Source organism: Salvelinus alpinus, chromosome 33 (assembly GCF_045679555.1).
Source record: "Salvelinus alpinus chromosome 33, SLU_Salpinus.1, whole genome shotgun sequence".
NCBI lineage: Eukaryota > Metazoa > Chordata > Actinopteri > Salmoniformes > Salmonidae > Salvelinus > Salvelinus alpinus.
The window spans coordinates 21761116-21788174 of record NC_092118.1 but is presented as its reverse complement, the minus strand read 5'-3'; the positions used below and the strand labels follow the sequence as shown (position 1 = coordinate 21788174).

General features: G+C 42.3%; 1 protein-coding gene across 2 annotated transcripts in view; it reads left to right on the top strand.

Annotated features, from left to right (window-relative positions):
- The first annotated feature begins 2089 nt into the window (after nucleotides 1-2089).
- LOC139562836 (spondin-1-like) overlaps nucleotides 2090-27059 on the top strand; it is a 161384-nt gene continuing 136414 nt past the window's right edge. For both annotated transcript variants that reach the window (XM_071380958.1, XM_071380957.1), the window contains exons 1-2: nucleotides 2090-2839; nucleotides 3492-3598. In XM_071380958.1, coding sequence (XP_071237059.1) covers nucleotides 2605-2839; nucleotides 3492-3598 — 342 coding nt within the window. In that variant the 5' untranslated portion in view covers nucleotides 2090-2604. The remainder of the gene's footprint in view (nucleotides 2840-3491; nucleotides 3599-27059) is intronic.

The following is a 27059-nucleotide window of genomic DNA, read 5'->3' as shown; positions in this document are numbered from 1 at the left end:
GTCATCTGAAGAATTCTGAGAAGGTTAGTGAAAAAATTAATATATTTTGGTGGTGATAACGTTATCGCGCTTTTTGCCTTGAATCAATGCTGGGGTGATGTTAGCTCATGTGGTATGCTAATATAACGATATATTGTGTTTTCGCTGTAAAACACTTAGAAAATCTGAAATATTGTCTGGATTCACAAGATCTGTGTATTTCAATTGCTGTACGCTGTGTATTTTTAAGAAATGTTTTATGATGATTAATTATGTAATACACGTTGCTCTCTGTAGTTATTCTAGTCGCTTTGGTGAGTTTTGTGATAGTGGCTGCAATGGTAAACTATGATTTATACCTGAAAAATGCAAATTTTTCTAAAAAAACATATGCTATACCATAAATATGTTATCAGACTGTCATCTTATGAAGTTGTTTCTTGGTTAGTGGCTATATATATCTTTATTTAGTCGAATTAGTGATAGCTACTGATGAAGTAAAAAACTGGTGGAGTAAAAAAAGTGGTGTCTTTTGCTAACGTGGTTAGCTAATAGATTTACATATTGTGTCTTCCCTGTAAAACATTTAAAAAATCTGAAATGATGGCTGGATTCACAAGATGTTGGTCTTTCATTTGCTGTATGCTGTGTATTTTTCAGAAATGTTTTAGGATGAGTATTTTGGTATTTGACGTCGGTCTCTGTAATTATTCCGGCTGCTTCCAACGCTATTTCAGATTGCAGCTGCAATGTAGAACTGTGATTTATACCTGAAATATGCTAATTTTTCTAAAAAAACATATGCTATACCATAAATATGTTATCAGACTGTCATCTTATGAAGTTGTTTCTTGGTTAGTGGCTATATATATCTTTATTTAGTCGAATTAGTGATAGCTACTGATGGAGTAAAAAACTGGTGGAGTAAAAAAAGTGGTGTCTTTTGCTAACGTGGTTAGCTAATAGATTTACATATTGTGTCTTCCCTGTAAAACATTTTAAAAATCAGAAATGATGGCTGGATTCACAAGATGTTGGTCTTTCATTTGCTGTATGCTGTGTATTTTTCAGAAATGTTTTAGGATGAGTATTTTGGTAATTGACGTCGGTCTCTGTAATTATTCCGGCTGCTTCCAACGCTATTTCAGATTGCAGCTGCAATGTAGAACTGTGATTTATACCTGAAATATGCACATTTTTCTAAAAAAACATATGCTATACCATAAATATGTTATCAGACTGTCATCTTATGAAGTTGTTTCTTGGTTAGTGGCTATATATATCTTTATTTAGTCGAAATTGTGATAGCTGCCCATGCAGGAAAAAAATGGTGGAGAAAAAAAAGTTGTGTCTTTTGCTATCGTGGTTAGCTAATAGATTTACATATTGTGTCTTCCCTGTAAAACATTTTAAAAATCAGAAATGATGGCTGGATTCACAAGATCTGTATCTTTCATCTGGTGTCTTGGACTTGTGATTTAATGATATTTAGATGCTAGTATTTACTTGTGACGCTATGCTAGGCTATGCTAGTCAGCTTTTTTACTGTGGGGGGTGCTTCCGGATCCGGGATTGGGAGGAACTAGAAGTTAACAAGAAATTTGTGGAATGGTTGAAAAACGAGTTTTAATGACTTCAACCTAAGTGTATGTATACTTCTGACTTCAATTGTAGATTCCAGGCTCATGTAAAAACTGTAACATGGACTGCCCCCAACTTGTGAGCATTGTTGATTCATCATTCAAGACAGATTAAAATAATAGTTTATTGATTATTGTGACCATTCTCCTTCTCTGTCAGTGACCATTCTCTGTCAGTGACCATTCTCTGTCAGTGACCATTCTCTGTCAGTGGCAACAGCTGGACAGTTGGTGAAAGAAGCCAATATAAGGTTAAGAATGAAGTCCCTGGAAGCTCGGTCCACATTCCATATGTGTTTAACTTCATTCCCTCTAAATGAAGGGCTTATCGGCCCTGTCTCTCTCTTTCAAACACAGACACACACACACACAATAGACTGTGCAGAAGGGGGGGGCATAAAGGCGACCGTTTAGCATGCATTATTCATTACTATTTGAGCATCTGTCTGTGTCTGTGCGTTCGGCTAAGGGGGCTTGGGGATCCGCGGCTGAGCAAACACACAGGCAGGTTCCAGCTAGAGTGTCAAACGCGTCCCTCCATCACTGCAGCCATTGGTAGAAATGTCTGTTTCCAGTCTGTTGGCTTGGGTCGTTGGGCTCATAGCCTGCGTCAACGCCTTGGAGACAGCCGCGCTACGCGCTACACTGCTCCACTATTTCCCCTGACCCTGTGTAGGCTCTCGCGCTCAGTTAAACAAACACCAGACCCTCTGATCATCAGACGCTCTTCAACAAATCAGTGTGCGATTCTGCGAGAGCGAGTGCACATCGTAAACTATTATTTCTCTGCACTCTATATCTCTCCAGGATGGATTTACCTTTAGCGGTGACAGCTACCTCGTATCCCGAGTGAGGGGTGTCTTATCAATTGCCAAGTTTCGTCAATTCCTGGAGTTTTGAGTGGGGAAGCAAGCGTGTTTTCCTCTCTTGATCCTCACTCGTATTTCACCACCGCATCAGCTGGAGCGATAGCTGCTGCTTCACGATGGCAGGAGCGGGAATATTTTTGTGCATTCTGCTGTTACAGTGTTTTATCTCCACTGCGCTGTGCAACGCCGGATTCGCCTTCACGGAGGAGCCCTCGGAGAGAGCTGGGAAGTCAGACGGGTATTGTAGTCGGATATTACGGGCTCAGGGCACTCGTAATGAAGGCTACAACGAGTTTCGGCTCCGAGTCGAGGGGGACCCAGAAAATTATCATCCTGGGAGCACTTACAGAGGTACTGTATTCCGTCCTATTGCGCGCACATTGTCTGACACACAATAGGGTATTTTTTGCCTTTACACTATTTCTCTTTTGTGTTCAACTCATGTGAAGACGCAGTGCTGTGGTCATTTATAAGGAAGTGATATAAGCCTAGAAGTCAGAGTTGTGTTATGACAAGTCAAACTCTCTTCTGGAAAGAGGAGTTGGGCACAGACCAGAATGCCCTCATACTGTAACTTCATAGGCGTCTGTTTATCGCTGAAATATTTGCAACTTGTGATGCTCTAACTTCATTTTTGGTGACTCCACCTGCAAACTCATTGGTCATTATAGTTAACATTTTGATTCATTAGTCTAACAAAAGTCCCATTTTGGCTCAATCACTCATCACATCACAGTTTTACTCAAACACATTATCTCAGGGAAGCTAGTGTTTAACAATACAGTAATGATAATGACACGAGTAATGACAGCAATTGCCAGTTGTTTCAGCAAGTGAAGAGCTAATTTCCCTTCTGATTGATATAGCCTATAAAGATCTCATTCCTATGAGGAACGAATCCAGAAGGGTTAGTACTTTAGGAGTTTGCAAACCTTTATTAAACCTATCAATCTGTTTCCCATCAGTTTGTTTTCTTCACTGACTGTGTGTTTGTGATCCCCAGTGACTCTCTATGCATCCAGTCCCGCTTACTTCAGAGGTTTCACCCTCATCGCTCTGAGGGAGGGCAGGGAAGGAGACAAAGAGGAGGACTATGCTGGCAATTTCCAGGTAAGACAACAATTAACCTTGTCATTATATGTCATTGAAATTATACAAAATGAAAATGTAGATATTACAACATGCATATTTTTTTAAATTGTAAATGACCTTCAGTTATTCAGGTGAAAGTAATGCTATTTTAAGATGCAGTCAGTCATATCAGAAGCTAGCAGATTCATTACTTACTGCACCAACAGCTGCAAATTCCAATAAAACTACATCACATTTTGAAGTTCACTTTCCTTGCTTTGTCTATCATGAATCTAGCAAATACGTTTTGTAAGTCAGATTTCAGTATTTATTTAATTTCATAGAACAAACGTTTGTTAGAACATTTCTCACACATGCTTTAGCCAGGTATAGTTCAGGCCTGCCCAGGCAAGTGCAGGGGGGTTGCCTAGTAAAATGTGCCTCAGAGGGAGACAACGTCTTCATAGTGCGGCAAATTCCTTTGATTTGTGAATCTGTTCGTACTGAACAGCTAGCCAACAGCTAAAATGTCTTTGAAAAATATGATTTCAGCTAATAGAGAGAAGTATCTAACTAAATAACTACATTATGGCGTTCACTAGTCATAAACTATTTACATATAATAGAAATGTGGGTACATTTGTGGAAAAAATTCCTACTTACTCAACCTTTAATAAGTTTATCCACAGAGTAAGTCAAAGACGTTTTGAATATACTGTATTTCAAGTTTGCATGATACAGGAAAAAAAGAAGGCTGCACTCAAAGTTCACAAAAGTAGTGTAGGTGTCACGCCCTGACCGTAGAGAGCTTTTTATGTCTCTATTTTGGTTTGGTCAGGGTGTGATTTGGGTGGGCATTCTATGTTCCTTTTTCTATGATTTGTATTTCTGTGTGTTTGGCCGGGTGTGGTTCTCAATCAGAGGCAGCTGTCTATCGTTGTCTTTGATTGAGAACCATACTTAGGTTGCCTTTTCCCACCTGTATTTGTGGGTAGTTGTCTATGTGTAGTTGCATGTCAGCACTAGTTGTTTATAGCTTCACGTTCGTTTTGTTATTTTGTTAGTTTGTTTAAGTGTTCTTCGTTGAATAAAGAAGAATGTATTCCAATCATGCTGCGCCTTGGTCTCATCGTTATGACGAATGTGACAGAACTACCCACCACCAAAGGACCAAGCAGCGTGGAAGAGAGGACTGGACATGGGAGGACATCCTGAATGGCAAGGGATCCTACACATGGGAGGAGATCCTGGCTGGAAGGGATCGCCTCCCATGGGAACAGGTGGAGGCAGCCAGGAGAGCAGAGGCAGCAGGAAAAGGGAACCAGCGTTATGAGGGACCACGGCTGGCAAGGAAGCCCGAGAGGCAGCCACAAAACATTTTTTTGGGGGGGCACACGGGGAGTGTGGCAGAGTCAGGTTGGAGACCTGAGCCAACTCCCTGTGCTTACCGTGGCGAGCATGTGACTGGTCAGGCCCCGTGCTATGGGGTGATGCGCACTGTGTCTCGGCTGAGCATTCACAGGCCGGTGTGCTCGGTGCCAGCGTCCCGCATTTGCCGGGTGGAAGTGGGCATCCAGCCAGAACGGGTGGTGCCAGCTCTGCGCTCGAGGCCGCCAGTGCGCCTCCACGGCCCAGTGTATCCGGTGCCTCGGCCAAGGAAGAGGCCTCCGGTATGTCTCCTCAGCCTGGTGAGTCCTGTGCCTGCTCCTAGAGCCAGTTCTCATGTGTGTCTCCCCAGCCTGGTGTGTCCTGTGCATGCGCCCAGCCTGGAGCCTCCAGAGACGGCCTCCAGCCCGGCGCCTCCAGAGACGGCCTCCAGCCCGGAGCCTCCAGATACGGCCTCCAGCCCGGAGCATCCAGAGACGGCCTCCAGCTCGGATCCTCCAGCGACGCCCTACAGTCCGGAGCCTCCAGCGACGCCCTCCAGTCCGGAGCCTCCAGCGTCGCCCTCCAGTCCGGAGCCTCCAGCGTCGCCCTCCAGTCCGGACCCTCCAGAGGCGCCCTTCAGTCCGCAGCTTCCAGAGGCGCCCTTTAGTCCGGAGCTTCCAGAGGCGCCCTTCAGTCCGGAGCTTCCAGAGGCGCCCTTCAGTCCGCAGCTTCCAAAGGCGCCCTTCAGTCCGCAGCTTCCAGAGGCGCCCTCGAGTCCGGAGCTTCCAGAGACGCCCTCCAGTCCGGAGCTTCCAGAGACGCCCTCCAGTCCGGAGCTTCCAGAGACGCCCTCCAGTCCGGAGCTTCCAGAGACGCCCTCCAGTCCGGAGCTTCCAGAGACGCCCTCCAGTCCGGAGCTTCCAGAGACTCCCTCCAGTCCGGAGCTTCCAGAGACTCCCTCCAGTCCGGAGCTTCCAGAGATGCCCTCCAGTCCGGACCCTCCAAAGGCGCCCTACAGTCCGGAGCTTCCAGAGGCGCCCTTCAGTCCGGAGCTTCCAGAGGCGCCCTCCAGTCCGGGGCCCGCTAAGAGGGTGCCCAGTCCGGCCCGCACAACGAGGGTCCCCAGTCCGGGGCCCGCTACAAGGGTGCCCAGTCCGGTCCCCACAACGAGGGTCCCCAGTCTGGGGCCCGCTACGAGGGTGTGATTTGGGTGGGCATTCTATGTTAATTTTCTATGTTTTGTATTTCTTTGTTGTTTGGCCGGGTGTGGTTCTCAATGTGGTTCTCAATCGTTGTCTCTGATTGAGAACCATACTTAGGTAGCTTTTTCCCACATGGTTTTTGTGGGTAGTTGTTTTCTGTTTTTGTGTCTTCACCAGACAGAACTGTTTCGTGTTGTTACATTTTGCTATATTGTCTCAGTGTTTTTTAAATAAATAATCATGAACACTTCCCACGCTACGCTTTGGTCCACACCTTCTTCATACGACGACCGTTACAGTAGGTTTTTATACCCTGTTCGTATTATGGAGTCAGTCAGTCATCCAGTCAGTTGCTATGGGCACAGCAGTCCCAGCGAATAGGGAGTGTATTGATGCAGTCATGTGATATACAGGTGCAAGGATATCCTCTCTCCCAGAGCAGAGCAGAGCCAACACACTTAACCACACCTGGCAGAACACTTACATCAACACCATATGCTGCCTGTGCCAGCTCTCACCCTCTCCGCTCTGTGTGTGAGAGAGAACTCCCAACATAATCTGTTCCCCTCTCAGACCCCTCCTGCCAGAGTCGTTCTGTTTCACGCATCATCTTGGAGGAAGCGCGATTACTTTCACCTCGTTTCCTCTAATACCTCTATTTATGGCCCCCTCTGTATTCCTTTGTGTGTGTGTGTGTGTGTGTGTGTGTGTGTGTTTGAAAATGGGAAAAGCATCCTTGTGCCAGTCAGGGAGAGCCCAGGTGTATGAAATTTGGCAATGCATGCATGTATGGTGCGCACACACACACACAAATCTGGCCAGGATTAGTGCAAAGATTGTTCCCAGCCTACTCAGATGGCTTCAACTGGACTGGAAAAGGGAGGGAGCGAGAGAGGGAGAAGGAGGGATGGGGGAAGTGTTTTCACACTTAGATGTCAGGGGATATTGTAGTACATGTCCCCAGGTCTGATGAGGCCCTCCGGGTTCTAGCGTCCTGAGAGATGGGCTGGGGGAGACAGAGGTTTCAGGCCAAGAACACACAGCAGGTGAATTGGCCAATAATATGTTGTGTATAGGTTTTATAACCAGATTGCTGGGCCAGAGGACTGATACTCCTCCCTTACAGACACTATTTTAAACAAACAATGTTAGGAATCCATTTGTTAAACTAGTCACGCACAACCTGACTGAAATCTTTGAGTGATATGAATAAATCAATGAAAACTGAGCTCCTATAATGCTTCGGGAAAGAAAATCTTCTAACAACGTGGAACTTCTACAATATATATTATATTTATGACCTTTATTTAAATCATTTTTGCACCTTGTAACAACGATAAATGTAAAAACACTTGTAAATGTAATAATTCTCCTTCCAGACTCATATTAAGCATCTCCAATCCAAAATTAAACCTAGAATCGGCTTCCTATTTCGCAACAAAGCCTCCTTCACTTATGCTGCCAAACATACCCTCGTAAAACTGACTATCCTACCGATCGTTGACTTCGGCGATGTCATTTACAAAATAGCAAATAGGCAAATTGGATGCAGTATATCACAGTGCATCCGTTTTGTCACCAAAGCCCCATATACCACCCACCACTGCGACCTGTATGCTCTCTTTGGCTGGTCCTCGCTACATATTCGTCGCCAAACCCACTGGCTCCAGGTCATCTATAAGTCTTTGCTAGGTAAAGCTCTGCCTTATCTCAGCTCACTGGTCACTATAGCAACACCCACCCGTAGCACGCGCTCCATCAGGTATATTTCTCTGGTCATCACCAAAGCCAACACTTCCTTTGGCTGACCTTTCTTTCCAGTTCTCTGCTGCCAATGACTGGAACGAATTGCATAAATCACTGAAGTTGGAGACTTATATCTCCCTCACTAACTTTAAGCATCAGCTGTCAGAGCAGCTTATCGATCGCTGCAGCTGTAAACATCCCATCTGTAAATAGCCCATCCAATCAACTACCTACCTCAGCCCATCCCTACCTCATCCCATATTTGTTTCTCTTTTTCTGCTCTTTTGCACACCAGTATTTCTACTTGCACATCCTCATCTACACATCTATCACTCCAGCGTTAATTGCTAAATTGTAATTACTTCGCCACTATTGCCTATTTATTGCCTTACCTCCTTACTTAATTTGCACACACTGTATACAGATTTTTCTATTGTGTTATTGACTGTATGTTTGTTTATCCCATGTGTAACTCTGTGTTGTTGTTTTTGTCGCACTGCTTTGCTTTATCTTGGCCAGGTCGCAGTTGTAAATGAGAACTTGTTCTCAACTGCCCTACCTGGTTAAATAAAAGTGAAATCAATTTTAAACATTTAAAGATATATATATTTGTAATAACTGTACATAATGTTGGTATAACTTGCCGATAAACATAATTCTTCCGCTAAATGTAGTAAGTTATTACATTAACCGGTGGTTAATATGTTAACTGGTGGTTTCATGAATAATGTAATAACTTCATCCAATCATGTAATAACATACCAAAATATATACATTTTTTATGTAATACTTCAGTCAATGTGATGCACATACAGTACCACCACCCACTGCCAATTACAACACTATCAAACTCTTGCACATCATACAGGAATACTTATACATAGAGACACTCACAAGCACACATTGAAATATACACACATACACAGTCACACACACACACACACACACAGAGATAGAAAAATACCCGAATGAATCTGCAGGCCCTGGTATTAAACATGTCATCTGCAATATTTCCCTGCAAACAATAATGAATCATTAGGAGGTCACAAAAGTCACCTAAAGTCGCCAGGATGTTGTGTCATGGTCCCCTGGAGTTTTTTTCTAGTTCGCAATTTGACCCGGAGACGTCCCAAAGGACGTTGTGTCATGGTCCCCTGGAGGTTTTGTCTATTTCCCAGTTTGCCCCGAGGACGATTTTGGGACGTTGTGTCATGGTCTCCTGGAGGTTTTGCCTAGTTCCCAATTTGTCCCGAGGACGATTTTGCGACATTGTGTTATGGTCTCCTGGAGGTTTTGTCTAGTTCCCAGTTTGTCCCGAGGACAATTTTGCGACGTTGTGTTATGGTCTCCTGGAGGTTTTGTCTTGTTTCCGGTTTGTCCCGAGGACGATTTTGGGACATTGTATCATGGTCTCCTGGAGGTTTTGTCTAGTTCCCGATTTGTCCCAAGGATGATTTTGGGACGTTGTTTCATGGTCTTCTGGAGGTTTTGTCTGGTGATCCATTAAAACTTCTTGACGCACGGATCCCTTTAGCGGGATCATTTTCATCAACAACCGCTGAATTGCAGAGCGCCAAATAAAAAAAAAATTGCTAAATAAATTTATATTCATGAAATCACAAGTGCAATATAGCAAAACACAGCTTAGTTTGTTGTTAATCCACCTGTCGTGTCATATTTTGAAAATATGCCTTACAGCGAAAGCAATCCAAGCGTTTGTGTGAGTTTATTGATCACTAGACAAACATTACGAACACCTAGCAGCAATGTAGATTGGTCACGAAAGTCAGAAAAGCAATACAATTAATCGCTTACCTTTGATGATCTTCGGATGTTTGCACTCACGAGACTCCCAGTTACACAATAAATGTTCCTTTTGCTCGATAAAGATTATTTTTATATAAAAAAACATCCATTTGTTTGGTGCGTTATGTTCAGTATTCCACAGCCTTTAGGCAGGTCATCAAGGGTTGACGAAAATTCCAAATAGTATCCGTAAAGTTTGTAGAAACATGTCAAACGTTTTTAATAATCAATCCTCAGGTTGTTTTTAACATAAATAATCGATAATATTTCAACCGGACGGTAAACTATTCAATAACAGAGATAAAGAAAACGTCGAGCTACAACTTTCGCGCGCATGAACTAATGGAAGGACATTCAGCTATCCACTGACGCGATTTGATAACTCTGGCTAATTTTTCAGAATAAAAGCTTGAAACTATGTCTAAAGACTGTTCACACCCTGAGGAAGCCATATGAAAATGAATCTGGTTGATATCCCTTTAAATGGACGAAAGGCAGGCAATGGAACAGTGATTTTTCAAAATAAGAGTCACTTCCGGGTTGGATTTCCTCAGGTTTTCACCTGCAAAATCAGTTCTGTTATACTCACAGACAATATTTTGACAGTTTTGGAAAATTTAGAGTGTTTTCTATCCTACTCTGTCAATTATATGCATATTCTAGCATCTGGACCTGAGAAATAGGCAGCTTACATTGAGAACGTTATTTTTCCAAACATAAATATTCTGCCCCCTAGCTTCAAGAGGTTTAAAGCTCTTTGTCTTTTGGCAATGCTAGTCACACACACACACACACACACACACACACACACACACACACACACACACACACACACACACATGTACTCACACAGTGCTTTTAACATAGTGTTTCAACTTACATATTTGACACACGTCGTGTATGCTTATTCATACAGTAATATATATATATTTTTACATACATGTTCTCACCTGGGATTTAAACTTACAACCTCTTGGTTCACTGCAATCTTCCTTCTATGCCACCATGTCTGTATCATTGATTGATTTCACATGTAATCCTATTCCTACACTTTACACTTCAAAGTAACTGTTAAAAATACACTCTGTTAAAAATATACTCAAGAAAAACTATTGTATTTATTGAGTCAGTTTAAAACAAAATAATATGCCCCACTAACATTAGACAACTTTACTAAAAACCCAAACTGAAATTTCTGAAATAAGTAAATGAAATCAATGAGAGAATAGTCAGATTACCTGATAGCTTAATGGCACACTTTTGCTAAGTACAGAGATGTATTATAAGTAATGTATATGTAAGGGACATCTGAAATTCTACAGACTTTGTGGCACAGCAGAAAGATCAGCATTCCCCAAATCCAGAGGTTGTGAGTTTAAATCCCATTGTTGGGGTCATATTGAAAAGTCAGTACTGAAGTTATCATGTCAAGTGTAATCATACTGTCATTGATTAAATATTTTTACACTGTTTTAGCTGAACAGCTTACCACTAACCTAACACCCATACCATTTCATTACTTTACTTATAACGGGTTGGGACACCTAGGACAATCACATGACACATTCCTCCAAGAATGTCCAGTGTAGCTTCAGAGCACCATGACACAACATCGCAAGAACATCCTAAAAACATCCTCGGGGAAGACCCGGGACCAACTGGGAACTAGACAAAAGCTCCAGGGGACCATCACACAACATCCCAAGAACATCCTAAAAACTTTCTCTTGGACAAATCGAGAACTACGGAAAACCTCCAGGGGACCATAACACAATGTCCCAAGAACTTCCTAAAAACGTACCTGGTAACATCCCCGGGACAAACCGGGAAGTAGACAATACCTCCAGGGGATCATGACACAACCCCCCAAGAACGTTCTAAAAACATTCGGGGATGCCCCGGGACCAAACATTTTTGAAATAGGTCACCCAGAGACCTTTCCCTTGGGACAATCACGCAACGTCCTAAGCACTACTAAAATTAACGCCCTGAAAAGGTCATAAAAAGGTCCTGCCATGGTCCTCAGTGATGTCCTGGAAACTTATAGGGGATTAGACAAAGGTCACCTAGAGAACGTTCCCTTGGGAACATCACTTGACGTCCTAAGAACTAGTACAATGGAATTCCAAAGAACGCTCTAAAAAGGTCCTGACATGTCCCTCTGTGATGTCCTGGGAACATACAGCAAACTAGACAAAGGTCTCCGAGAGAATGTTCCCTTGGAAACATCACGCAACGTTCTTAGAACGTTCTCAGAACAACAGAGCAATAACGTCACAGCGAAACCCTTAAGGGACATAATGAGAACGCCACCAAATGCCTTTTAGGACGTCCCATGTTTGCTGGGTTACTGCTGTTCAACTTTCATCTCAACAAATTTATGAATGTGCATGTATTCTGTTTTTGCTGTTTATAGTGTGCAGATTCGTAAATTCCTTGTAAATTCGTAAATTCCTATTCGTAAATTCCTATTCTGTCTGTATATTATGTTTATTGTCTATATTCACCATTTCACCAAATCAAATTCCAGGTACAGTGGGGCAAAAAAAGAATTTAGTCAGCCACCCATTGTGCAAGTTCTCCCACTTAAAAAGATGAGAGAGGCCTGTATTTTCATCATAGGTACACTTCAACTATGACAGACAAAATGAGAAAAAAAAATCCAGACAATCACATTGTAGGATTCTTTTATGAATTTATAAAACCATGACCTAGTGAGATATACATGGAGGAGACTTAATCAAGCAAGTCGTCTTGACTACTTTCTTGTCTCTTTCTCTCTTGCATCAAATGTTAAAAAATATTTAATAGGAGACAGAATGCGATCGGATCATCATCTATTTGGCATTAACATAACTCTTATAGATTTTCCACGTGGACGAGGACATTGGAAATGTTATCAAAGTTTACTGGAGGACAACTTATTTTTAAATAAGACAAAAGAATTTACAACATAATTTTTCCAGTATAATATAGGTTCAGCAAATCCCCTTATTGTTTGGGATACCTTTAAATGTACATTCAGGGGTCATTCAATTCAATATTCATCAATAATAAAAAAGCAGTTTCTGGCTAAAGAGACAAGACTAACAAGGGAAATCCATGAACTAATGGTACAGGTAGATAGCAATAAAGACGATACTACAGAGCTACAAAATAAGTTAGAGGAAAAACAAAAATAACTTGAGGAACTTATTCAAGATCTAATGTAATCTATTACAAAAATAAAGCAAACTGGATGGAATATGGAGAAAAATGCACAAAATTCTTCCTGAATCTCCAATACAGGAATGCTAACAAAAATAATTTGCAGAAACTCGTTACTGAAGACGGAGTCATCTATGATATTCCGAAATTATATTTTAAAAGAGGAAGCTAATTATTTTAGGCAAATGTTCTCTTTTCTGTCTCATCCTTTCCCATTGAATGAAGATTATGGTAAGGAATTCTTTCCAAATAATAAAAAAAATGGAACATTAACAAATGTACAGAAAGATCAGTGCGATGGCCAAATTACAGAGGAATAACTTTTTGAGGCTGTTAAATCCTTTCAGTCTGGAAAAACCCCAAGGCTTGATGGCATACCGGTAGAGGTTTATCAAGTCTTTTTTGATATACTAAAAGCACCATTGTTAGATTGTTTTAACTACTCCTATAAAAATGGTAGTCTGTCAGGTACTCAGCAGGAAGGTCGGATTTCTCTATTATTAAAACAAGACCCAGATGGCAAATATAAAGACCCAGTCTATCTAAAAAATTGGAGGCCCCTTACACTTCAATGTTGTGATGCAAAAATACTAGCAAAATGCATAGCACTCAGAATTTAAAGGGTTTAACCAGGTATTGTTCATCCTGATCAGACAGGTTTTTTACATGGACAATACATTGGAGATAATATACGACAACAACTCAAAATAATAGAACATCATGAAACATATAAGAAGCCAGGAATGGTATTTATAGCGGATTTTGAAAGGCATTTGATAAAGTAAGACTGGATTTTATTTATAAATGCCTGGATTTTTTTAATTTCGGTAATTATCTTATAAAATGGGCAAAACAAATGTACAGCAACCCCAGGTGTAAAATAGTAAATAATGGCTACTTCTCAGAGAGTTTTGAATTGTCAAGAAGAGTTAAACAAGGGTGTCCGCAGTCACCATATCTATTCGCTATGGCCATCGAAATGTTAGCTATTAAAATCAAATCCATTAACTTCTTGAGAATACAGGGGGTGCTATTTTCCCATTAGCATAATTTGCTCTACAGATTAAACTGCCTCTTATTCAATTATTGCTCTTACTATATGCATATAAATAATACCATTGGAAAGAAAACAATCTCTAGTTTCTAAAACCGTTTCAATTTTGTCTCTGAGTGATACACAAGTCATTTGACAGCACTTTCCCTGACCAAGAAGTAGAATGCAAGAAGTCTATGCTCGCTTCAACGCTCTGCCTATATATGGTCATGACCCCTATGACCAGAAACACACTTCCTTCGCCTTCCTCTGGGTGTCAAGAGGACGTCAGAGGAGAAATTCTTTGTTTATCTGGTACTGACGTGAAATAAGACCTATTTCTTTGGCGTGACCGACAACTTCCGGTTTTCTGATTCGCACGAGTTGGAGCTGCGATTGTGTACTGTTTTGCTGGCGTTATGGATGAAAACTATCTCCGTGTAGAATTTTGTTTGATACATGTGACCATATCATCGTAATGTATGTTTTTTCAATATAGTTTAATCAGATTATTTGAATTTTTTCGGGAGTTTTGTGGTGTTCCGTTGTCTGATTTTATTTACGTTTGAGAGATCCGTGCCACTCGACCAGTACCTGTGCTAAATGGAGTGGGAAAGGAACAATTCTGAACGGAACCAACGACTCATCTTGACAAAGGACACTTTGATCAACATTCTGATGAAAGATCAGCCATAGTAAGACCCAATTTACGATGTTATATCATATCTGTTGTGCATGTGAACTGGCCGTGGGCGCCTAGCCGAATCTGCCTGGTATAGCTATGCTAATTTAGCGCTACATTTTGTTTTCGTTATAAAACATTTAATAAATCTGAAATATTGTTTGGATTCACCAGATGTTGGGCTTTCAATATCTGTACGCTGTGTATTTTTCTGAAATGTTTTAAGATGAGTAATTCGTTATATGACGTTGGTCTCTGTAATTGTTCTGGCTGGGTCAGCACTATTTCAGATTGCAGCTGCAATGTAGAACTGTGATTTATACCTGAAAAATGCACATTTTTCCCAAAAAAAACTATGCTATACCATAAATATGTTATCAGACTGTCATCTTATGAAGTTGTTTCTTGGTTAGTGGCTATATATATTTTTATTTAGTCGAATTAGTGATAGCTACTGACGCAGGAAAAAACTATTGGGAGTAAAAAAATCGTGTCCTTTGCTAACGTGGTTAGCTAATAGATTTACATATTGTGTCTTCCCTGTAAAACATTTTAAAAATCTGAAATGGTGGCTTTATTCACAAGACCTGTATCTTTCATCTGGTGTCTTGGACTTGTGATTTAATGATATTTAGATGCTACAAGTTACTTGTGACGCTATGCTAGCTATGCTACTCAGTGGGGGGGGGGGGGGGGGGTGCTACCGGATCAGGGTTGGTGACTCGTGAGAAGTTAACAACATTAGAGGATTAGAAATCCAAGGCTTAAAAACAAAGGTGTCCATGTATGCCGATGACTCAAGTTTTATATTAAGTCCAGAAAAGATATAACAAATATTACAACAAATATTATGGCTGAACTCAAATGTGCTGGTTGATAAAATACCTGTATTTATGGGAAAGATGTTTGAAAAGGGTATTTTGTTCTTAAATTATATTGTAAATTGGAATGGTAGAGTTATGTCCTTCATGGAGTTATCAGAATTGTGCGGAAAGGTCTGCTCAATCCAAGAGTACAACCAATTGATTACAGCATTACCCCAAAAATGGAGGAGGCAGGTGGCAGCGGGAGGAGGTAGGGAACTGGTCTGTCTGCCCAATATATAGGATCAAAACTGGTGGAGGAATATAAATAGCATAAATAGGAAAGTATACCAGTTTCATCTGAGGACCAGGATGTTGACAACTGTGTCATACAGATTGCAAAATAGTATGGAAGAGAGTTTTGATGTACTGAATCCATGGTACAGGGTGTATGAGTTGATATATAAAACAACGCAAGATTCAAGACTTTGTGCTTTTCAGCTAAAATTATTATATAGAATTCTTGCCACCAACAAAATGTTGAATATTTGGGGCATAAAATCATCGAAGCTCTGCAGATTTTGCTATGAGGATACAGGATCAAAATACCATTTATTTTGGTATTTCCCTCAGGTAGCCTGTTTCTGGTCTCAGGTTCAGGAATGTCTGAAAATGCATAGCATTGATCAAAAATTGACCCCAGAAATAGTACTACTAGGAGATCTGGAGAGACCGGGTCAGTCAATTACTAATATACTAATACTCTTAGTAAAAGTATTTATCTTCAACTCGCAATCTGTGGATTCTATTCGATTAGATAGATTGAAATTATAGGTTAAACATCACAGCATAGTTGAAAGATATGTGTTGCGTAGAAACCCGAAGTGGGTGGCCAGCAGAGATAGATGGGATGGGCTGAGGGAAGCTGAGGGTTGGTATGTGGAATTGTAGACAAGTGGGAGTGGAGTTACTGTGTGGGAGATAACGTTTTTTTTTAAACTTAATCAAAAGTACAAAATTTGAATGACACTAAGTGTTTTTACAACTAATGCCGGTTTGCCTGAGGCTGATTCCGTGCAGGTGTTTGTACACACACTCTCATTCAAATAAACAAGAACACACACATACATGTAATAGTGCCAGACATGCGCACAAACATATACAGTTGGCATTGCTGCTATGGTTTTAGTTGTCCTTGATGGCCTTTGTTTTAAATGTATTATTCTTTTTTGCATTGTTGTTTGTTGTTTTCTTCTTCTTCTTTGTTGTCTTTTCCTTTTTTCTCTTTAGTTCATTATTTTGGTTGTTGGTGCATTGGGGGTTCTTGGGGGTGGGGAATGGAATTAATTGTGTTTAAAAAAAAAATCCTGGGGGGACTGTGGGAGGGGTCTCGAATGGTTGAGGGACAGCTATTGGGGAACTGTGGGGGGATCTTGGAGGGTTCAGGTTCACATCTTTTGGCCTGGTGGTAGATCGGTCAACATGCCCTTGAGCTCTGAATGGGAATCTTTTGGATGACTGGTATGATGTTGTTGTTGAGCTGTATGTTTTGAATATTCGTGCACAATTATCAGTTTCTATTTTGGTTTATGTTGCCCATTCATTGTCAGTTAGAGACACAGTAGGACCCAAAAGCATAATCAGTGCTCTAACTCCCCCTTGTGCTGGTCTGGAGCAATGAAGTGGTGACGCAGGGTACCGTACTAAACCACAAATTACCTAAACCACAAAATCCCGCAGCGTAATCGCAAAACTTTTAGTGGAGGAACCATTGTACATATGCATTGATAACACCTTTATGAAATTATTCAAGACCCCTTTATGAATGTTGCAGTATCTTTCATACCACATAAAACATCAGTCATATGTAATCTTCACAACAAAAGTAATGTTTTCATTACAGTATTATAGTAGAAATATCTGGTTGGATTGAGCTTGATCGATGCTGGTGCTACTGACTGGGTTAGTTCTGCACAGCACAAGACTTTGATATCCTCTGCTGAGCTGAAACCAAGGTGTTAGTTTGTGGAGCTAATGCAAGTCTTCAGGTTTCAGGCAAGTTTTCTCAACATGTACATTTGACACCATTTGCCCTGGTGTCAACCAGATCTGCCATCCAGATTTGAAATGGTTTAAATACTTTGACCGTTTGCTTGAGCCTGCCTGGAGTGCCAGATTGATGGGTTTTGCACTTTTAGGACTATTCCATGCCCATCAAAATAAGGGAAGTAGGACATGAAGTCGCAAAATGGCGCCGGAAGAAATGGCAGCAGTTTTACGGGCGCCCAACCAATTGTGCTATTATGCATTTTTTTTCACGTTATTCGTAACTTATTTTGTACATAATGTTTCTGCAACCGTATCTTATGGCAAAAAAGAGCTTATGGATATCAGGACAGCGATCACTCACCTCGGTTTAGATGACATTTTTTTTCTTCAACAAGCAAGAAGCACAAGACATTCTCCAAACACCCGACAGTGCCATCATCCCCATTATTTGCATGAGGAGGCGACGCAGGTACAGAGGACATAGAGCCGGATGCCTGGTCAGGACCCGGAAAGGCGAGTGGGAAAGCTGCCGTTACGGTCAATACTACTCGCCAACGTGCAATCATTGGATAATAAACTAGACGAGGTACGATCACGAATATCCTACCAACGGGACATCAAAAACTGTAATATCCTATGTTTCACGGAATCCTGGCTGAACGACGACATGGATATTCAGCTAGCGGGATATACGCTGCACCGGCAAGATAGAACAGCACTCTCCGGTAAGACGAGGGGGGGGGGGGGGTCTGTGCATATTTGTAATCAACAGCTGGTGCACGAAATCTGAGGAAGTCTCTAGATTTTGCTCGCCTGAAGTAGAGTATATTGTGATAAATTGCAGGCCACACTACTTGCCTAGAGAGTTTTCAGCTATACTTTTCGTGGCTGTTTATTTACCACCACAGACAGATGCTGGCACTAAGAACGCACTCAGACAGCTGTATGAGGAAATAAGCAAACAGGAAACCACTCACCCAGAGGCGGCACTCCTTGTGGCCGGAGACTTTAATGCAGGGAAACTTAAATCAGTTCTATAAAATTTCCGTCAACATGTTAAATGTGCAACCAGAGGGAAAAACTGTCTAGATCACCTGTACTCCATACACAGAGCTCTCCTTCGCCCTCCATTTGGTAAATCCGACCAAAACTCTATCCTCCTGATTCCTGCTTACAAGCAAAAATTAAAGCAGGAAGCACCAGTGACACGGCCTATAAAAAAGTGGTCAGATGATTCAGAAGCTAAACTACAGGACTGTTTTGCTATCACAGACTGGAACATGTTCCGGAATTCTTCCGATGGCATTGAGGAGTACACCACATCAGTCACTGGCTTTATCAATAAGTGCATCGAGGACGTCATCCCCACAGTGACTGACGTACATACTCCAACCAGAAGCCATGGATTATAGGCAACATTCGCACTGAGCTAAAGGGTAGAGCTGCCGCTTTCAAGGTGCGGGACTCTATCCCGGAAGCTTACAAGAAATCCTGCTATGCCCTGCGACGAACCATCAAACAGGCAAAGCATCAATACAGGGCTAAGATTGAATCATACGACACCGGCTCCGACGCTCGTCTTATGTGGCAGAGCTTGCAAACTATTACAGACTACAAAGGGAAGCACAGTCGCAAGCTGCCCAGTGACACGAGCCTATCAGACGAGCTAAATCACTTCTGTGCTCGCTTCGAGGCAAGCAACACTGAGGCATGCATGAGAGCATCAGTTGTTCTGGATGACTGTGTGATCATGCTCTCCGTAGCTGACATGAGTAAGACCTTTAAACAGGTCAACATACACAAGGCTGCGGGGCCAGACGGATTTCCAGGACGTGTGCTCCGGGCATGTGCCTTCACTGACATTTTCAACATGTCCCAGTCTGTAAAACCAACATGTTTCAAGTAGACCACCATAGTCCCTGTGCCCAAGGACACAAAGGCAACCTGCCTAAATGACTACAGACCCGTAGCACTCACGTCCTTGGTCATGAAGTGCTTTGAAAGATTGGTAATGGCTCACATCAACACCATAATCCCAGAAACCCTAGACCGAATCCAATTTGCATACCGCCAAAACAGATCCACAGATGACGCAATCTCTATTGCACTCCACACTGCCCTTTCCCACCTGGACAAAAGTAGCACTTATGTGAGAGTACTATTAATTGACTACAGCTCAGCGTTCAAAACCATATTACCCTCAAAGCTCATCACTAAGCTAAGGATCCTGGGACTGAACACCTCCTTCTGCAACTGGATCCTGGACTTCCTGACGGGCCGCCCCCAGGTGGTGAGGGTAGGTAGCAACACATCTGCCATGCTGATCCTCAACACTGGAGCTCCCCAGGGGTGCGTGCTCAGTCCCCTCCTGTACTCCCTGTTCATCCAAGACTGCATGGCCAGGCACGACTCCAACACAATCATTAAGTTTGCAGACGACACAACAGTGGTAGGCCTGATCACCGACAATGTCGAGACAGCCTATAGGGAGAAGGTCAGAGACCTGGCCGGGTGGTGCTAGAATAACAATCTATCCCTCAACGTAACCAAGACTAAGGAGATGATTGTGGACTACAGGAAAAGGAGGACTGAGCACACCCTCATTCTCATCAACGGGGCTGGAGTGGAGCAAGTTGAGAGCTTCAAGTTCCTTGGTGTCCACATCAACAACAAACTAGAATGGTCCAAACACACCAAGACAGTCGTGAAGAGGACACGACAAAGCCTATTCCCCCTCAGGAAACTAAAAAGATTTGACATGGGTCCTGAGATCCTCAAAAGGTTCTACAGCTGCAACATCGAGAGCATCCTGACTGGTTGCATCACTGCCTGGTGCAGCAATTGCTCAGCCTCTGACCGCAAGGCACTACAAAAGGTAGTGCGTATGGCCCAGTACATCACTGGGTCTAAGCCTACTGCCATCCAGAACCTCTACACCAGGCGGTGTCAGAGGAAGGCCCTAAAAATTGTCAAAGACCCCATCCACCCCAGTCATACACTGTTCTCTCTACTACCGCATGGCAAGTGGTACCGGAGTGCCAAGTCTAGGACAAAAAGGCTTCTCAACAGTTTTTACCCCCAAGCAATAAGACTCCTGAACAGGTAATCAAATGGCTACCCGGACTATTTGCATTGTTGTAATTGGCAGTGGATGCTGGTATGTGCATTACATTGAGGGAAATAGTACATACAGCTTTGGCATGTTATTTCATGATTGGTTGAATATTATATTATTCATAAATAAGTTGTTACTCACCAGTTAATGTAATAACCAAGGATTAATGTAATAACTTTTGCATTTAGCGTAACACGTTATTACATTTACCAAATTTCTTAAATATAAAATAAAAAATGTATTACATTTGGTAAAGTGATAACATTTACTGGTGTTATTACATTTACAGTTGTTACACACCTCTCCACCTTACTCTGCTTCACTACACTCCCCTTTGGCACCGCATGTTCCTTCATGTCCCTCTTCACTCTTTTGTTTTTAGTCCTTTGAAAAGAAGAGTGTAGTTAGTTCAACACGTCTCCATTCACTGGTTAAGTGATAAAGGATTAGTGGATGAAGGGAAAAATCTAACTTCAACAATGTAAAGGAAACAGGAGGGTGAGGGAATGCCTCTGTCCCTGATCCATCCCATCCAACTACTACCAACCAACCTCGCTGTGAGACTCTCAGCAGTCAAGTCAATCGTCCCCTGCGCCTTTTGCTTACCAACTTATCTCCCCTTTTCACCTCCCAAACGTGCTTCTCTGTTTGCACACCAGTCTCCCTGTATTTTCTTACCTTACGTCTTTCACCATCCTCCTTTAGGGGAATATTATTCACGATTCCACTCAACCTCACTCCTTACTACCTGGCAGAGGTAGTATACAGTGATCCAATCAGCAAGGGGTAAATGTATGTGTACAAGCCAGACCTCATCAATTAGAGCCTGTTACGTTGGTTTTAAGAGCAGCCATAACTGTAGCAGAACTCGTATCAGACTCTCGTGAACCTTTTGGTTTCATTCCCTTTCCACATAAAGCTGTATTGGGCGCAGCACGGCGTGACAGAGAATCGTAAATGTGAGAGGGTGAAAAAGGGAAACTATATCATCCAGTCAGCTCCAATCACTCAGCTCTACACACACTGACAGCGCTGCTGTATCTGCTATAAGATACGAGGGGTAAACTGAAATATCTGCTGTGGGATACGAGGGGTAAACTGAAATATCTGCTGTGGAATATGAGGGGTAAACTGAAATATCTGCCATGGGATACGAGGGGTAAACTGAAATATCTGCTGTGGGATACGAGGGGTAAACTGAAATATCTGCTGTGGGATACGAGGGGTAAACTGAAATATCTGCTGTGGAATATGAGGGGTAAACTGAAATATCTGCTGTGGGATACGAGGAGTAAACTGAAATATCTGCCATGGGATACGAGGGGTAAACTGAAATATCTGCTGTGGGATACGAGGGGTAAACTGAAATATCTGCTGTGGGATACGAGGGGTAAACTGAAATATCTGCTGTGGGATAAGAGGGGTAAACTGAAATATCTGCTGTGGGATACGAGGGGTAAACTGAAATATCTGCTGTGGGATACGAGGGGTAAACTGAAATATCTGCTGTGGGATACGAGGAGTAAACTGAAATATCTGCCATGGGATACGAGGGGTAAACTGAAATATCTGCTGTGGGATACGAGGGGTAAACTGAAATATCTGCTGTGGGATACGAGGAGTAAACTGAAATATCTGCTTTAGGAATATGAGGGGGAAATTTGATTGTTAGCGCTCTTGTAGAGGTCTTGACATGCACAAGTGCTAACATACTGACCAGACCGTGTGCGAGCGTCGTAAAATAAATGTCGAAATCCATGTTATTCAATTATTGCACCCACACTGCTCGTGCGCACCAACGAGCGTCTGCTGACCAGACCGTGTGCGAGCGTCGTAAAATAAATGTCGAAATCCATGTTATTCAATTATTGCACCCACACTGCTCGTGCGCACCACGAGCAGTGTGGGTGCAATAATTGAATAACATGGATTTCGACATTTATTTTACGACGCTCGCACACGGTCTGGTCAGTATGTTAGCACTTGTGCATGTCAAGACCTCTACAAGAGCGCTAACAATCAAATTTCCCCCTCATATTCCTAAAGCAGATATTTCAGTTTAGCCCTCGTATCCCATGGCAGATATTTCAGTTTACCCCTCGTAGGGCTAAAATAGAAGTCGTTCCTTTTTCTGACTCAGATCGCGCTGAAAGTCATCTCCTCATTGGTTTATAGAAGCAGGTACCCACGTGCCATCCCCTCATTGGTTATACCCACGTGGGTGATTGAAAGACAAACTTTGTTGCCGGTTGTCGTGGTAATACAATGAAAGTTTAGATGCAATCACCATATAAGTTCAAAGATGAAAAAGCCTGGAAGGAGGAGAGATGACTAGAAACGATTCGGGTTGGCTGTTTTATGTGTGGATTAATTGTCGGAGTAGAGGTATTTGTGCATTTCAGGTAAAATAACAACTCAATGTTTATATCCCAGGACAAATTAGCTAGCAACAGCAAGCTAGCTAAATAGGACAAATTAACGTTATCTAGCAAGTGCAAGCTAGATAGGTAAATTGCCATACATGTTTAATGCTTTTCGACCTATCCCCAAATTAATGTCATTGGTTCAGAGTTTGTTTTTATATTTTAACCTGCGTGTCGTGATCGCGTTTGGTGTGGGGGGGCAAAATACATTTATGCACGATAGCGCACGATGGCGCACGCGCGCAGCCGGTTTGGGTTCCGTGTAAGGCGTAATAGTAATTACTGTCTTGTGTTTATGTTGATACTAATGTATCTATCAATTTAAAGCTTCTTATGGCTGCAATCCCGTTAACGGGATGATATGACAACAGCCAGTGAAAGTGCAGGGCGCCAAATTCAAACAACAGAAATCTCATAATTAAAATTCCTCAAACATACATGTATCTTATACCATTTTTAAGGTAATCTTGTTGTTAATCCCACCAAAGTGTCCGATTTCAAATAGACTTTACAGCGAAAGCACCACAAACGATTATGTTAGGTCACCGCAAAATCACAGAAAAACACAGCCATTTTTCCAGCCAAAGACAGGAGTCACAAAAAGCAGAAATAGAGATAAAATGTATCACTAACCTTTGATGATCTTCATCAGATGACCCTCATAGGACTTCATGTTACACAATACATATATGTTTTGCTCGATAAAGTTTATATTTATATCCAAAAACCTCAGTTTACATTGACGCCATGTTCAGAAATGCCTCCAAAATATCCGGAGAAATTGCAGAGAGCCACGTCAAATAACATAAATACTCATCATGAACTTTGATGAAAGATACATGTTTTACATAGAATTAAAGATACACTTGTTCTTAATGCAACCGCTGTGTCAAATTTCAAAAAGCTTGACGGCAAAAGCACAATATTCAATAATCTGAGAACAGCGTTCAGCCACAAAAGGAAGCCATACAGTTACCCGCCAAATTGTGCAGTCAACAAAACTCATAAATAGTATTCTAAATCTTCATTTACCTTTACTGATCTTCGTCGGAATGCACTCCCAGGACTCCCACTTCCACAATAAATGTTTGTTTTGTTCGGTAATGTCCATCATTTATGTCCAAATAGCTATTTTTATTAGCGTGTTTGGTAACACAAATCCAAAGTCATGAAGTGCGTTCACTAAAAGCAGACGAAATGTCAAAAAGTTCTGTAACAGTCAGTAGAAACATGTCAAACGATGTATTGAATCAATCTTTAGAATGTTTTTAACATAAATCTTGAATAACGTTCCAACCGGAAAATACCATTAACTTCAGATGTGCGATGGAACAGAGCTCCCTCTCATGTGAACGCACATGGTCAGGTCATGGTAGACCTGACTAATTCCTGTCTCCTTCGGCCCCACTTCACAGTAGAGGCATTAGACAAGGTTCTACAGACTGTTGACATCTAGTGGAAGCCGTAGGAAGTGCAAACAGATCCATATCCCACTGTGTATTCAATAGGGGCTGGGTTGAAAATCGACCAACCTCAGATTTCCCACTTCCTGTTTGGATTTCTTCTCAGGTTTTTGCCTGCCATATGAGTTATGTTATACTCACAGACATCATTCAAACAGTTTTAGAAACTTCGGAGTGTTTTCTATCCAATACTAATAATATGCATATATTAGTATCTGGGACTGAGGAGCAGGCAGTTTACTATGGGCACCTCTGGGCACCTTTCATCCAAGCTACTCAATACTGCCCCTGCAGCCATAAGAAGTTAAATGGGTGTTTATTGTTGTATTTATAGGTACACAGAATGTAATTAATCAAAACACACAAACACACTAATACAGTACCAATAACCATTACTATATGTGGTACGGCACACAGTACACACAGAGTACAATATCACTCCTCCCCTTTCTTCTTCCCTTCTTCCCGTCCTCTCTTTCTCCCCCATTCCTCTGCTGCTCTAGAGGTGTTCCTTTCACTGTCAACCTCAACTACATACAAACAATCCACATACACACTCACACACACAAACATGCATGTACGCATGCACGCACAAACAAACACACACACACACAAACATGCATGTATACACGCACACACAAACACACACAAATACACTCACGCACACAAACGTACACGCACGCACGCACGCACGCACACACACAATGACGCACAGCCCCTTTCAAACACAACTATCTGGTCCTGACTGGTAGGACAGATACTGTATCAGATTCAACACTGATTCAATGTTCATACCTAGCACAAACACTTCTAAACTCAGCAAAAAAAAGAAACGTCCCTTTTTCAGGACCCTGTCTTTCAATGATAATTCGTAAAAATCTTAATTGATCTTCATTGTAAAGGGTTTAAACACTATTTCCCATGCTTGTTCAATGAACCGTAAACAATTAATGAACATGCACCTGTGGAACGGTCGTTAAGACACTAACAGCTTACAGACGGTAGGCAATTAAGGTCAGTTATGAAAACTTAGGACACTAAAGAGGCCTTTCTACTTTCTTCTCTAAAAACATGCCCAGGGTCCCTGCTCATCTGCGTGAGCATGCCTTAGTCATGCTGCAAGGAGGCTGGAGGACTGCAGATGTGGCAAGGGCAATAAATTGCAATGTCCGTACTGTGAACCGCCTAAGACAGCGCTACAGGGAGACAGGACAGACAGCTGATCGTCCTCGCAGTAGCAGACCACGTGTAACAACACCTGCACAGGATCGGTACATCCGAACATCACACCTGCGGGACAGGTACAGGATGGCAACAACAACTGCCCGTTGTTACACCAGGAACACACAATCCTTTCATCAGTGCTCAGACTGTCCGCAATAGGCTGAGAGAGGCTTGACTGAGGGCTTGTAGGACTGTTGTAAGGCAGGTCAGACATCACCGGCAACAACGTCGCCTATGGGCACAAACCCACCGTCGCTGGACCAGACAGGACTGGCAAAAAGTGCTCTTTACTGACGAGTCGCGGTTTTGTCTCACCAGGGGTGATGTTCAGATTCGTGATTATCGTTGAAGGAATGAGCATTATACAGAGACCTGTACTCAGGACCTACCCAGAGAGCTCAATAAAAAGCACTTTTCATCGAGTCGGGAGCTGTCCAAAGACAGCTGAGATGGAGCACACTTTCAGATTTAAAATGAGCTGTACGTCAACTAGACGCTGTCGTGTGTGTGTGTGTGCGGGTGTGTGTAACGTGTAATCACTTTTCATGTTGGCCCACAATAGTTTGGGCAGAATGTTGTTGAATGTTATTGTTAAAGTCTGACCAGCTGTTGCAAGCAAACACACTCTCTCTGACAGACTATACCTCACACAGTCTTCTCCTTTCTCTGTTTCTCACATTTAGTCTCTCATGCACGGTCTCAGTCTCTGTCACTCGCTCTCTCAAACGCGCACACACACACACGCAGTCAGAGCCATAGGTCAGTTGAATGGCTGCTGCTTTTCACAGATGGTGTTTAATGCATTCAATCAAATCAATCAGTCAATCAAATGTATTTATAAAGCCCTTCTTAAATTAGCTGATGTCACAAAGTGCTGTACAGAAACCCAGTCTTAAACCCCAAATAGCAAGCAATGCAGGTGTAGAAGCATGGTGGCTAGGAAAAACTCCCTAGAATGGCCGGAACCTAGGAAGAAACCTAGAGAGGAACCAGGCTATGAGGGTTGGCCAGTCCTCTTCTGGCTGTGCCGGGTGGTGATTATAACAGAACATGGCCAAGATGTTCAAATGTTCATAGATGACCAGCAGGGTCAGATAATAATAATCACAGTGGTTGTCGAGGGTGCAACAGGTCAGCACCTCAGGAGTAAATGTCAGTTCGCTTTTCATAGCATCTCTACCGCACTTGCTGGCTCTAGAGAGTTGAAAACAGCAAGGTAGCACGTCCGGTGAACAGGTCAGGGTTCCATAGTCGCAGGCAGAACAGTTGAAACTGGAGCAGCAGCACAGGTGGACTGGGGACAGCAAGGAGTCATCAGGCCAGGTAGTCCTGAGGCATGGTCCTAGGGCTCAGGTCCTCTGAGAGAAAGAGAGAAAGAG